Raw genomic sequence first — 14945 nt, 5'->3', positions numbered from 1 at the left:
ATTTCCGGATATTTTGAAGCTCGCAAAAAAACCCCGTTCTTTTTCCAGTTTTTTTCGGGGGGAAACGGAAATTTTCGGAAAAATTGAAAAAAATGCTACATTAGCACTTCTTTTGTCTTTTCTAGATTGAAAGTCATTCTGTTACTTTAGGGACATAAAATATGACTATGGACATTTTTACTTGGCATGAAATTATCACAACTAGCATATTAAAAATATAGTGTTTCCAAACCATTATTACAAACAGAATACCCGCCCACATGCAAAAACAAAACTGAAACCTTTTTCTTTTCTCTTGACAATCGCACCTCCTAAAGGAAGAAATGCATCTTGTTCTTGCATTGGAGAGTTCAGTTTGTGACCTAGGACTTTCTTGTCCTCAGTGGACAGAAATTAGATCAATCTGATACCATACGTATTTTTTAGAAAAGATTTGGAAAATATTTGAACACCTTGTCTTAAAATATTTTATTCATTGTGTTAAAATAAAACGTTCCATAATCAATTTTTTTTCTTTCCTTTTCTTTTTTCAATTTTTCCAATTTTTCGGGAAAAAATAAAAAAGGCTTCAGGGAAAAAAACGTTTTTTTTCCTAATTTTTCCGGGTTTTTTCCAGGCCTTCACATCTCTAGTTCAGACCCACCCCATTAGCCTAGACTTGACGTTGGGATTTTTTGTTCTTCGAAACGGAGTTCTTAATATCCAGATTCTTCATTTATCATTCTACTTTAATATTGTGCTTCTATGGTTGTATTTGTATTAATACTTTGGTCATTATTGAACTGACTGCGGTGGCTCTAGTGGTTAAGACGGTGAACTGCAGGCTGCGGAAGGTCAGTAGTTCAGCAGTTCGAGACCCGGGTGCCGCATAACGGAGTGAGCGCCCGTCTCTAGTTCCAGCTCCTGCCAACCTAGCAGTTCGAAAGCAAGAAATTGCAAGTAGATAAATAGGTACCACTTCGGTGGGAAGGGAACAGCGTTCCGTGCGCCTTGGCGTTTAGTCATGCCGGCCACATGACCACGGAAACGTCTTCGGACAGCGCTGGCTCTTTGGCTTGGAAACGGAGATGAGCACCGCAACCCTAGAGTCGGACTCGACTGACTTTCGAGCAAGGGAAACCTTTACCTTTAACAAACCGTAACCCGCAGCAGGGGCAATGCAGCTTCTGGCTAAATGAAGTGGCTTGCATCGGATTGGTCTCGTGGCACCCCCCGGAGAGCTGTGGTTCATGGAGCTGTTGCTAGGCCCTCGGGACCCAGTTGAGGCTTTTGCGTCACCTTCAAGGGCAGCCCCACGTGACATGCATTACAGTAGTCAATCCCCGAGGTTCGTTCCCATGCTGGCGGTGCGGCTTTCCTGAGGCTGAAACAGCTTCCGCCCGGGAGAGTCCTCCTCCTTTCCCGCTTCCCCATCCCTCTCTGAGAAACAAGGTTTCCTCCCAAGATTCCCGATGGAATCCAGCAGATGGCAGCAACGTCCCACCAGCGGCTGCCCGGCGATGCGGCTCCGTTTAGTAGGGAGCAGGTTTTTCTGCAGTACAGTGGGGCAGATGAGCGATGGTCGGTGGGCTTGATCCAGAGTTCGGGAGAAATAGTTTTGCATTTTGCACTCAGTAACGTTGGTCAGCAAACAGCTGTGTAGGCGCTGCGCCTGGAAAGGTCTTTCCTTCTCCCTTATTGCTGAATTGGAGGGAAAAGGGAAGGGGGTGTCCAGGGGGGGAAGTCCCACCTCCCCCCTTCCTTCTCTGGGCCTGCAGCCTTCCCCCTCCACAGCTGTCTGGGGTTCCCAGCTTTGTGGAAAGAGGACGGGAGGGACAGAGCCATTGTCGTGTTTATATCAAGATGGGTAGCCGTGTTAGTCTGTCTGTAGCCAGAGAAAAGAGCAAGAGTCCAGCAGCACCTTAAGGACTATCCAAATTTGTGGCAAGGCAGGAGCTTTCAGGAGTTAATGCTTACTTCTTCAGATACAGCTAGAATGGGAGTCCGTCTGTCCTTATATCTTGGAGAGTGGAGTGATTTCAGGTGCCGAATGACAATAGCAGGCAAATGAGACTAGTAGGTGTGATTGGATTTGGTGCGACGTGCAGAGGGGCGGTAGGCATGGAGAAAGCAGCGAACAGGAAACCTAGGTCTCGATTCAGCCCAGGAGGATGCATTGTCTTGAGCTTCGTTATCAGTTGCAGGTCAGCAGTCTCTCTGTCTAATCGCCCTTCGAAATCCCTTTGTAGGAGAACGGTTTGTGTGTATGTGTCTGTTTTTATGTTACTTTTGCCAACCCGTTTCCAGACACGTATATGGGAAGGAAGAATAATTATTTGGGGGTGGGGGGTGCAGCCTCCCCGGTGGGCATATTTGGCAGATGGTCTGGCCGCCGCTAAGCCCCTGCACTGCCACCAACGCTTCACCCCAAATGGATACATCACAAAATTGCTTTTTTGTGTTTGCCGTCAAGTCACCGCCGACGTATGGCAGCCCCGTGGTGTTTGCAAGGCACGAAACTTTTGGACGCTTCTGCAGAGCAACCTTGGACTTCCTCGGCCGTCTCCCCTCCAAGCGCTAACCGGGACCGACCCTGCTTAGCGTCCGAGGTCTGACTTATCGCAAATACAGTTATGACTTATCTTTCTCATAAACCGGTATTTTTTCCTAAAAATTCTCAGTCACGCATCTCAGTTGGCCAGAACTAAAATGGAGGCTCGGGAAGGACGAGGCGCCCTTTCCGGCTGTGTTAATCCGCCTCGGAAAAAGCAGGGGTGGCTTTGAGGTTTGAGCCCAACCCATAAACATGAGTCTGGAGCCTACAAATCGATTGGGCAGGAGTGGATTAATGTACCGGGTAGAGAGAGGGGGCGTTCTGCATTAACCTGTGGTGTGTTAAATTGTATTCCCCGTCTCGGATGTGCTACCCGAGAGGTTTTACGGCGGACGGTCATGGCCGGCCTCGAGCTTAATAAAAAAACCGAAGGGGAAAAATGCCCTAAATCACCAACAGAAGGTGGAAGAGGGGGAAATGTTAGCTTAAGCTCGGTTCCTCGGAGAGAGAGGAGACGAGATCGCTTTCTGTCCGCAACCCGGCGGCGTAGAACGGGAGCGGGCTTCGCTCGCGGCAGGTGGAATAATCTTTCTTCCTCGTCTCTCGGGTAGACGAGATGGACCTTTTCCCTTACAATCCCGGCAGGCCTCGCCTTTCCCAAATCCTCCCACCCCCCGCCGCCCATTCAGCCTCCGATTTGTCATCCTCTCCCCGGGCTTGCTGTGTCTGTTAGTCAGCTTTGGATAATAAGAGCTGCCAGTTCGCGTTCCCCGTCTGCCAGGAGTCCTTCTGCGGCTTGCTGATTAACTGGAAATGCGGAGCAGTGAGCGAGGAGGATTGCGCTGTTGTATTCCCCCCCCGCCCCCCATCTTTCGGGTCTCTCCTGTGTCCCCACCGCAAATTCAAGGGAGAGCCCGTTTGGTGTTGTGGTTAGGAGCGCGGACTCTTAAACCTGGGAGAACCAGGTTTGATTTTCCACTCTTCCCCATGCAGCAGCCGGTGCAACCTTGGGTCAGTCATAAGTTCTCTCGGAGCTGTTCTCTCAAGGGCAGTCCTCGAGAGAGCTCTCTCAGTCCCGCCTCCCTCACAGGGTGTCTGTTGTGGGGAGGGGGAGGGAAAGGAGATTGTGAGCTGCTCTGAGACTACGAGGGAAAGGAGGGGTATAAATCCAATCTCCTCTTCCTCCTCTTCTTCTTCCTTTTCTTCTTCTTCCTTTTCCTACTTTCCTCTAGCTTTTAAGCAGCAGAGAGCCTGCAGAAAGTATCTCAGGCCGCTGAGAAGTAAAGCCACCGAAATATCAAAGTGGTTATGCGAAGTCAGACCCCAGAGCTGACAATGCATTTATTTGATTTTCGGAAATTCGCTTTCCCCCTCCACTCGGATTCCAAGTGGCTTTTAGAACATCACTCTCCTCTCTTACAGTTCCCCACAGCAACCCTGTGAGGTAGGCCATGCCCAGAGTTCGTGACTGGCCCGTGGCCGCCCAGTGAGCTTCCATGGTAGAGGTGGGGATTCGAACCCCAGGCTGCCCAGAGTCCTAGCCTGCCACTCGATCCGCTACACCACACTGGCTTTCTGGACAGCCAGATGCCTCCAGGATACAGTGGCCGAATCGTACTCCTGTAGTTGTCCCCTCAGGTACTGCTATTCAGAGGGCTACTGCCTCTAAAAATGGAGGTTCCGTTTAATTGCCATGGATAATTACCCCGATGGGCCTATCCTTCACGGATTTGCCTAATCCCTTTTCAAAGCTGCCACAGTTAGGCCCACAAATTAATTCCTCTAGGCGTGAAGAAGGATCCGGGTGTTTTGAACGCAATTGTTCCGTCCGTCAGTCTTCCCAGAATCCTCTGGTGCCTCGCAGTTCCCCGCCCCATTTCCGTAGCTCGCAACGCTGCTGAGACTCCTCCTTAACCTTGTGCAGTTCTGCAGGCCTGCAAGATGGAGCTCTTCCGCCAGGCTTATGAGTAGGAGCCGCCACGGCCACTTACACCACCGCTCCTTATAGAGAGAGGCCTGGAGGCCTCCGTAAGAGTGGCGGGGAGACGCTGGGTTTGAAAGTGGTCTGCGTCTCCCGTAGGAAAGCCGGTTTCATAGTATTTAGCCTCTTATTAAAGTGACCTTGGAAAGGGCACCACCCTTACTAACGTTTGTTGCTGGTGTGTAAATAACCGGATGGGGGTTGGATAGGCAAATTCTTTATCAGTTTTTTTTTAATGTATGCATAATCGCCTGGAGATGGCTCTGTAATCATCATAGGCGAGCACCCTGTTGACAGAAGTCAGTGACTCTTCGAGAGTCAGTTTGGTGTAGTGGTTAAGAGCGGCGGACTCTAATCTGGGAGGGCCGGGTTTGATTCCCCACTCCTTCACATGCAGCTGCTGGTGTGACCTTGGGTCAGTCGCAAGTTCTCTCTGAGCTGTTCTTTCAAGCACAATCCTCGAGAGAGCTCTCTCAGCCCCACCTACCTCACAGGGTGTCTGCTGTGGGCAGGGGAAGTAGACTGTAAAACGCTCTGAGACTCCCAAGTGAAGGGCAGGGTATAAATCCAATCTCCTCCTACTCTTCTTCTCCCCTCCACCCCCCAACAGGTCCAGAGATGACAATTCAGTTTCTATACATAATTACCGTGCTTTTCTCTGTATGTTTATCCACATGGAGAGAGCCAGTGTCGCACAGTGGTTGGAGTGTCTGACAAGAAACTGGGGGACCCAGTTTCGAATCCCCACTTTGCTGTGGAAGGTTGGCTGGGTGACATTGGGACAGTCATATCCTCTCAGCCTGACCTACCTCACAGGGTTGTTGTGAGGCTAAAATGGAGGAGGAAAGGAGAACGGTGTAACATGCTCTGGGTGCCCATTGGGGAGAAAAGGTGAGGTATTTAAATTAAAAATAAAACTGATATTTCTGTTAACAATTTCATTATGTGGGGAGGGGGGCCGTGTCTCCATGGTAGAGCATCTGCTTGGCATGCAGAAGGTCCCTGGTTCAATCCCTGGCCTCTCCAGTTAAAAGGACCAGGTAGGAGGTGATGGGAAAGACCTCCGCCTGAGGCCCTGGAGAGCCATGAAGTGGGGCTGTAGCTCAGTGGCAGAGCCTCTGCTTGGCATGCGGAAGGTCCCAGGTTCGATCCCCGGCATCTCCAGTTAGAAGGACCAGGCAGGAGGGGATGGGAAAAGACCTCCGCCTGAGACCCTGGAGGGCCATGAAGTGGGGCCGTAGCTCAGTGGCGGAGCTTCTGCTCGGCATGCGGAAGGTCCCAGGTTCGATCCCCGGCATCTCCAATTAGAAGGCCCAGGCAGGAGGGTATTTGCTAGGCGGCCAGTCTGAGTAGACGATTCTGACCTTGGTGGACCGATAGTCTGATTCAGTATACGGCAGCTCAGTGTGTACTTCTGCATTGTGGGATGGAAGTGGCAGAATTTTCCTTGTACAGTTTGGGGGAATCCCTCTGGCTTTTCTAGGGGAAGAAGTCGCTTACCGTAAGGCCGACACACTGTCGTTTTCCCCAGTTTTGTAGCAGAATGCGGCATTCTGTGCACCGCTGCTAACGAGGAGGCCGGGGAGCTGATTTCCCTCCACCATCCCGTATTTGTACATTGTTCTATTTACTAACCTGTTCTTAGGTGGTTTTAATGTTGGTTTTAATTTAAGGAACACTGTATATTAATTTGTTGTCAGCTGAGAACAGGCCCATCTAGCTTCGTCCCCCCAAGGGGTGTCCTTTTTTTCCTTAACGCCCCCCCCCCATCCCACAGCTGCTGTCTACCTCCTTGAATGCGACTTGCGTGGGCCTAATGGATGCGGGCCTTCCCCTGAATTCCTTGTTCTCCGGCGTGACGTGCGCCTTGGACGCAGACGGTAATCTCACCCTGGACCCCACGGCCAAGCAAGAGAAGGTGGGTGCCTTGATTTACTCGGGGAAGGGAGTGTGTGGCACTGGCCTTTCTGGTGTCGGGGAGTTCCAGCCTCTGCTTGGCATGCAGAAGGTCCCAGGTTCAGTCCCCAGCATCTCCAGTTAAAAGGACCAGGCAGGAGGGGATGGGAAAGACCTCCGCCTGAGGCCCTGGAGAGCCATGAAGTGGGGCTGTAGCTCAGTGGCAGAGCCTCTGCTTGGCATGCAGAAGGTCCCAGGTTCAGTCCCCAGCATCTCCAGTTAAAAGGACCAGGCAGGAGGGGATGGGAAAGACCTCCGCCTGAGGCCCTGGAGAGCCATGAAGTGGGGCTGTAGCTCAGTGGCAGAGCCTCTGCTTGGCATGCAGAAGGTCCTAGGTTCGATCCCTGGCCTTTCCAGTTAAAACGACCAGGCAGGAGGGGATGGGAAACACCTCCACCTGAGACCCTGCAGAGCCATGAAGTGGGACTGTAGCTCAGTGGAAGAGCCTCTGGTTGGTGTGCAGAAGGCTCCAGGTTTGATCCCCGGCATCTCCAGTTAAAAGGACTAGGCAGGAGGGGATGGCCTGAGACCCTGGAGGGCCATGAAGTGGGGCCGTAGCTCGGTGGCAGAGTGTCTGTTTAGAATGCAGAAGGTCCCAGGTTCGATCCCCGGCATCTCCAGTTAGAAGGACCAGGCAGGAGGGTATTTGCTAGGTGGCCAGTCTGAGTAGACGATTCTGACCTTGATGGACCCGATGGTCTGATTCCGTATACGGCAGCTCAGTGTGTACTTCTATATTGTGGGATGGAAATGGCAGAATTTTCCTTGTACAGTTTGGGGGAATCTCTCTGGCTTTTCTAGAGGAAGAAGTCGCTTACCGTAAGGCCGATACGTTGCCGTTTCTCCCAGTTTTGTACCAGAATGCAGCATTCTGCGCACCACCGCTAACAAGGAGGCCGGGGAGCTGATTTCCCTCCGCCATCCTGTATCTGTATATTGTTCTATTTACTGACCTGTTCTTAGGTGGTTTGAATGTTGGTTTTAATTTAAGGAATTTATTTTGTTTATATTATTTTGTTGCATATTATTTTGTTGTCAGCTGAGAACAGGCCCATCTAGCTTCGTCCCCCCAAGGGGTGTCCTTTTTTTCCTTAACGCCCCCCCTAACCACATACTGACTGAACTAAAGCACTCCAAAAAGAAAAACCACACTAGTTCAATAGGCATTAAAATAAGAGTATCGAGCTGCTAGTTTGATTTATAAGAGCCATAGTAAAAAATTCCCTAACAAAACCAGAAATGTAAGGCAAATGTAAGGCACTTACTCAGTCATTAGCAGAGGCATAATCCATTTAAGTGAAGACCATTCTATGAAAATTATCTCCCTATATTTATACGGCAGTAATCTGTCCAGACTATCTCTTTTCTCCATGATAGCCATCATTTGAGTACTCATTTACTGGGGGTCAGACAATACCATCAACAAGCTGCTGCAATCAAGTTTTTCTGTACTCTTATCTCAGCTTTTCTTGGAAATGGTTTGTTATGATTTTATTTATCTCTGAATAGGATTGCAGTGTGAGCCTTTTAGTGTGGAATGCCAGAGAGCTATTTATGTGCAAGGAGAAGAGTACAGGTGTGTGATATTGGTTGATCTTGGGTTTTATTTACTTAATTAATTTATAGCCCACCTTTCTCACTGGGGCAAAAGGCTGGTTACAAAATATACCAAAAATTCAGTCTGACAGCAAAGACATGCAATAAACAATGCAGTATGACTAAAATTACAGAACTGGAGAACCATGCGAACAAAAACTGTCTAAGGCATGACATACCATTATGTAGAAACTGGCTGAACGGCTATTTTAAATTGTCCTGCAACACAGCCTTTTCGGCAGAAACCCAGTTACAAGAAGGGGAGGGGCTGTAAGCAGGAAGAAGAAGAAGAAGAGGAGATTGGATTTATACCCCGCCCTTCACTACCTGAAGGAGTCTCAAAGTGGTTTACAATCTCCTTTCCTTTTTCACAACAGACAGGTGGGTCTGAGAGAGCTCTTTTGAGAACTGTCCTGAGAGAACTTGTGACTGACCCAAGGTCACACCAGTTGGCTCCGTGTGGAGGAGTGGGGAATCAAACCCAGTTTTCCCACATTAGAGTCCGCGCTCTTAACGACGACACCAAAGTGGTGGGGTAGATTTGAAACAGAGAACCCAGGGTAACTAGGCTCCTCTTCTCTGGCCCGGGTGGGCGTGGAACTGACAGTTCTGTCTAGCCGAGGGGTCCCCAGCCTTTGTGAGCCTGTGGGCATCTTTGGAATTCTGACACGGGGTGGTGGGCCCAGTCACAAAATGGCCGCCACAGGCCCAGTCACAAAAATCCGGGCCCACTTTCCAAATCTGTGCCCCTGCGTCCCTCAGTTGCTGTGTAGAAGGCGGAAATTTGGCAGGGGCTACTTGTTGACGATCTACCAGTTTGGTGTAGTGGTTAGGAGCGTGGACTCTAATCCGGAAGGACCTGGTTTGATTCCCCACTCCTCCACATGCAACTGCTGGTGTGACCTTGGGTCAGTCACAAGTTCTTTTAGAACTGTTCTCTCACGTGCAGTCCTCGAAAGAGCTCTCTCAGCCCCACCTACCTCCAATGTTCCCTCTAAGCTATAGAATCTTGTGAGCAAAAATTCTACTTTGTGAGCCACTTTGTGGCATGAAAGTTGTGACCGAGCGATTTGGCTCCTGCATCAATTAGTTTGTTCTGGATCCATCCTTTCTGAGCTGAGACAAAAATGTGTGAGCCAGAGGCTAAAAAACTGTGAGCTAGCTCACACTAACTCAGCTTAGAGGGAACACGGGAACACTGCCTGCCTCACAGGGTGTCTGTTGTGGGGAAGGGAAGGGAAAGAAGATTGTCAGCCACTCTGAGACGCATTCGGGTGGTGAAGGGCAGGGTATAAATCCAATTTCCTCCTCTTCTTCCTCCATATGCAGCTGCTGGTGTGACCTTGGGTCAGTAGCAAGTTCTTTTAGAGCTGTTCTCTCACGAGCAGTCCTCGAAAGAGCTCTCTCAGCCCCGCCTATCTCACAGGGTGTCTGTTGTGGGAAAGGGAAGGGAAAGAAGATTGTAAGCCACTCTGAGACGCCTTCGGGTGGTGAAGGGCAGAGTATAAATCCAAGCTCTTCTTCTCTACCATAGTGTCTAGAGGCAGGTTTTGCTTGCTGCAAGACTGGCTGTGTCTGGTCTGGTGGGGAACGATAGGGAGGTGGGGGGGGGGTCAGCGGCAGTGTTCCCTCTAAGCTGAGTTAGCGTGAGCTAGCTCACAGTTCTTTAGCCTCCGGCTCACAGAGCAAACTAATTTATGCAGTAGGCAAATCGCTCGCTCACAACTTTAATGCCAGTAGCGTACAAAGTAGGATTTTTGCTCACAAGGCTCCACAGCTTAGAGGGAGCATTGGTCAGTGGCTCAAGTCCTCGGACCTAACCAGGCTGTCTCCGGTTGAGGGGAAAGACGTTTCCAACAGAGGTGCCACAGTTGGGTCAGTTGCTTCCGTTGAGGGGTTTCATTGTCCCCGCCCCTCATACCTTTCTCAAAAAATAGCCCCTCTGGGAGAATTTGTTGCTGATCGGAGGCCAGATTATTCGGAGAAAGTTACGGGAGCGAACGTTCGCTTCGATTCCTGTCTCTAGCTTTGTGCCGTGACTGGGAAAGAGGGTCTTGAGTCTTTGCCTTGAAGGGCGGCTGGGAAGGGGTGCTTTGGCCTTTGTGGGGTCTGTTGGCCCTAGGGGTTGCCAGCCTACAGGTGGGGCCTGGGGAATCTCCCACTTTTACAACTGATCTCCAGCTGACAGAGATCAGCTCCCCTGGGGAAAATGGCTGCCTTGAAGGGCGGGCTTTGTGGCCTTGTTCCATGCGGAGGCCCCTCCCCAAACCCCACCCTCTCCTGGATCCACCCCCCCAAAGCCTCCTGGTGTTTTCCAACACGGACCTGGCAACCCTAATTTGCCCTTTTTCCCCGTTGTGCAAAGTCTTCCGTTCCTCCCCCCCCCCCCTTAGTAATCTAGTAATCTCAAGGTTGCTTCTGCGCCAGGTGCAGTGAAAGGATTGTGACCCAATCGTGGTTCCTTTATCGGCTCTGTCAGGTAATTGCTTCCAGTGGCCTCGGCAGGTCAATAGCTCCCCGTCTCCCTGGCCGCCGGAACCCCTCCGCCCTTGTAATGGCTCTGCTCGTTTATCGGTTGCCAGATTCAATCTATTGCAAACGGCCTTCCCTACCCAGAACGGTGCTTTATCAACTGCAGTTTTGCTCTCCACCTTCCTCTCCCTCCCTCTCTTGCTCCGCCTCTCTGTAGGCAGCAAACAGCCCTGTCTCTCTCCTTGCAAGCTTTCCCCAGTAAGAAAGGGGGAACCCTAATTCTTTGGAGGGCTGCTGGACCAGAAGTCCCCAACACGGTGCCTACAGGCAGCATGAAACCTGCCGACATCTTTTCGGGCACCTGCTAGGGGTTTTTTTAGGCAGTGGGTGGGGCCAGGAATGGCCCCACTAGAGATGTAAAATTTCCGGAAATTTTGAAGCTCGGAAAAAAACCCGTTTTTTTTTCGGGGGGAAACGGAAATTTTCGGAAAAATTGAAAAAAATGCTACATTAGCATTTCTTTTGTCTTTTCTAGATTGAAAGTCATTCTGTTACTTTAGGAACATAAAATATGACTATGGACATTTTTATTTGGCATGAAATTATCACAGCTAGCATATTAAAAATATAGTGTATCCAAACAATTATTACAAACAGAATACCCACCCACATGCAAAAACAAAACTGAAACCTTTTTATTTTCTTCTGACAATAGCACCTTCTAAAGGAAGAAATGCATCTTGTTCTTGCATTGGAGAGTTCAGTTTGTAACTAGGACTTGCTTGTCCTCAGTGCACAGAAATTAGATCAATCTGATACCATGTATATATATTTTAGAAATGATTTGGAAAATATTTGAACACCTTGTCTTAAAATATTTTATTCATCATGTTAAAATAAAACGTTCCATAATCATTTTTTTCTTTTCTTTTTTCAATTTTTCGGAAAAAACCAAAAAATTTCAGGGAAAAAACGGAAAAAAACCAGTTTTTTCCGAATTTTTCCGTTTTTTTTCCGGGCCTTCACATCTCTAGGCCCCACCCACTGCCTGTCTGTTGGAGATTTGATTGGCTGTGCAGATTTTTAAAAATGTCCTTTGTCCGCAGCTGCCGCTATAGCAGAAAGATCTACATACACTGTGTTACTGAAGTTAAACCGCGGCAGCCATTTTGTAGCTGGCCCCCCCCTTCCTGCGGCAGCCATTTTGTAGCTGGCCTCGCCTCCGGCGGCAGCCATTTTGTGATAGCTGCTTTGTTGCTGCGTCCACTGCGCTGTGTCAGAATTCCAAACGTGCCCACCGGCTCAAAAAGGTTGGGGGTTTCCTTGCGCTAGATGTGCAAGGTGAAACGCAGTCGCTCGGAACCGGCAGATTATTTCCGTGGGCGGAAGGTGCAGCTTTCTCTTCTCTCCTTTCCTGATTATTCCCAAAATGTCCTGGGCGGCGAGACAAAAAACGTCTAGATCCGATCCTCCCTTTTGGAATAAAGTCCCTTGTAAAAGTCTTCGCCGGTTCTGAAGGACACTGTACCTTCTCCCGTTCCTGGGGACCCTGAGCCCACGCTTTAGTGAATTAAGGACATGAGTAGCGTTTTTCTGCATCGTTACTCATTTGAGTATTTTTAAATTCAATTTAGCGGCCATCTGTCTGTCGAGTAACTAAAGAGTAGCTTCATTGTGCGGGGAGCTGCCCGAGAGGTATGGAACTGGCAAGGCAAACCAGGCGCAAGCAGAGCATAATGAATAACTCCTGTTGCGTTCCAGATATCTATGTCAGGGCGATAACGTTGCCTGTCAAATAATAATAAAATAAAATTCTCCTAATTCTCCATTTGTGGAGTGTCTTTTTCTCTCCAAGCATAACTGGGGGGGAATCATTTTTTCCCATATGTGGAGTGTCTGTTTTCCCCCCAATCAGTTTAGTGCTGCCCAGGAACAGGGTCTCTTTCCCCTTCCACAGTCTCACGGGCTCTGGCTTTAATATCCTGCATTAATTCAGCCTCTAAGAGCTAAGGGTGGCTCATGTGGTTAAGACGCTGAACTGCAGGCTGTGGAAGGTCAGTAGTTCAGCAGTTCGAGACCCGGGTGCCGCATAACGGAGTGAGCTCCCGTCTCTAGTTCCAGCTCCTGCCCACCTAGCAGTTCGAAAGCAAGAAATTGCAAGTCGATAAATAGGTACCCCTTTGGTGGGAAGGGAACAGCGTTCCGTGCACCTTGGTGTTTAGTCATGCAGGCCACATGACCACGGGAACGTCTTCGGACAGCGCTGGCTCTTCAGCTTGGAAACGGAGATGAGCACCGCAACCCTAGAGTCGGATTCGACTGGCTTTCGAGCAAGGAAACCTTTACCTTTTACCTTTAAGAGCCTGAATCCGTATTCAGTTACGAATGAGGACCGTGGTGGCACCCCAGTTTACCCAGGAGGCTGACTTTGATTTTGTTGAAAGAGGAAAAAAATCAATGTCTGGGTCGCCAGCGTTGTGTGCAGCAAGAGGGCCAGCAGTGATCTTAGCCGCACAAGTTTTGTGTGGCCTCTCCGTAGGTGTCAAATGCTGTCAGGTCGCTTTTGACTTACGGTGACCCTATGAATTAACATTCTGCCAAAAAAAGTCCTATTGTTAGCAGCCGTTCCCTGGTTGCCAATGCAGGGCCGTAACTTCTTTTAGTGAGTCAATCCATCTCATGGTTGGGTATTTCTCTTTGGTGTCGTGGTTAAGTGCGCGGACTCTAATCTGGGAGAACCGGGTTTGATTCCCCACTCCTCCACTTGCACCTGCTGGATGACCTTGGGCAAGCCGTAGTTCTGATAAGAGCTATCCTTGAAAAAGAGCAGTTTCTGTCAGGTGTCTCAGTCCCACCTGCCTCACAGGGTGTCTGTTGTGGGGAGGGGAAGGGAAAGGAGATTGTAAGCCGCTCTGAGACTCCTTCCGGTAGTGAAGGGCGGGGTATAAATCCAATCTCTTCTTCTTCCTAGCATTATCGTTTTGTTCCCAGTAACTCTGGTCTTATAATGTGACGAAAGTACAATAACCTCAGTTTATCCATTTTAGCTTCTAGGGAAACCTCTGAAGGGGCCCTTTGTTGGCACTGAGGACCTAGCACAGGGGTCTCCAACACGGTGCCCACACACACACCTTGGTGAATACCAAGTGTCTTTAGAAAGTGGGCAGGACCAGGGTGGGCTTTTGGCCCAGCAGGGCTTCTGATTGGCCACTGGAGAGCTTGACGGGTTGTGCAGATTTTTAAAAAATTGCTTTGGCAGCAGCTGCCGCCTCGGCACACGGATCTTCACTGGGTGACTGAACATAAACTCTGTGTTCGAATGCAAGAAAATATTTTCAAACAATGCATTCATTTAAAAAGGTGCCTTGTTAAGAAATGCTTTGGCCGGAAATGTTGATGAATTGCTATTACAGTTACGCATGATACTTTGTGGTTGGCTCCACCTCCACGGCAGCCATTTTATGGGTAGCCCCGCCTCCTGCGGCAACCATTTTGTGACAGAACTCCAAAGGTGACCGCAGGCTCAAAAGGGTTGGGGACCCGTGCCCTAGCATAACACATTTTGTCACCCTCTGAAGCTGACGATGGCTCACGTCGCAGAAGGCGTTGGTAGGGGAAAGGAGGCCCAACATACGTTGTTTGTTCTTGTAGGAAGCCCGAGCCGTCTTGACGTTTGCTATCGACAGCACTGAGAAGAAGGTGTTGATGTCCAGCACGAAGGGGACTTGCTCTGTGGAAGAGGTGAGTCTGCAGGGTGAGCCCAAAAACCTATTGTTCTGCATGTCTGCTCTGCGGTCTTTAAATGTCAAAGTCTGCTTTAGCTATACTTGCACTGCTGTAGCTGTTGTTACAACAATATACCAATGTGCAGGAGGAGGAAATAGCATTGTTTTTCAAGTTTTATTTTACTATGTTCTGCAGTGCACCTTTCCCACTGGGGCTCAGGGCAGATTACACCCTGTCAAACTCTCGACAAAGGGGAAAAACAAAACCGAAGTCAGTGGAGGCAACTGTTGTTTCAGAACCTCTGACTGCTGTCAGATGAGACAGCTGTAAGTTCAGTCCGTTGAACTGAGGCCCTCCCTGTCAGTTTAGCTGCTGAGGTGTGGTCTAGAATGTTCACAAACATTCCAACTGCGATGAAGTGTTGTGGACCAAGAAGACAGAGCATCACTTGCCCCAGAGCCCCTAGCTATACCTTGTGGCTAATAGCCACTGATGGACCTCTGCTCCATATGCTTATCTAATTCCCTTTTGAAGCCGTCCATGCTTGTAGCCGCCACCACTTCCTGTGGCAGTGAATTCCATGTGTTAATCACTCTTTGGGTGAAGAAGTACTTCCTTTTATCCGTTCTAACCCGACCGATCAGCAATTTCATGGAGTGCCCACGAGTCCTTGTATTGTGA

General features: G+C 49.4%; 1 protein-coding gene across 1 annotated transcript in view; it reads left to right on the top strand.

Moving 5' to 3' along the window:
• The window catches only part of EXOSC5 (exosome component 5), a gene marked incomplete at its 3' end in the record, with an annotated part of 26143 nt that extends 11864 nt beyond the window's left edge, over nucleotides 1-14279 (top strand). Inside the window, 2 exon segments of the mRNA XM_015421701.1 lie at nucleotides 6292-6432; nucleotides 14190-14279. Coding sequence (XP_015277187.1) covers nucleotides 6292-6432; nucleotides 14190-14279 — 231 coding nt within the window.
• Between the last annotated feature and the right edge of the window lie 666 nt (nucleotides 14280-14945).

Source organism: Gekko japonicus, unplaced genomic scaffold (genome assembly GCF_001447785.1).
Source record: "Gekko japonicus isolate JY-2015 unplaced genomic scaffold, Gekko_japonicus_V1.1 scaffold2945, whole genome shotgun sequence".
NCBI lineage: Eukaryota > Metazoa > Chordata > Lepidosauria > Squamata > Gekkonidae > Gekko > Gekko japonicus.
This window is presented reverse-complemented; position numbering and strand designations above follow the sequence as displayed.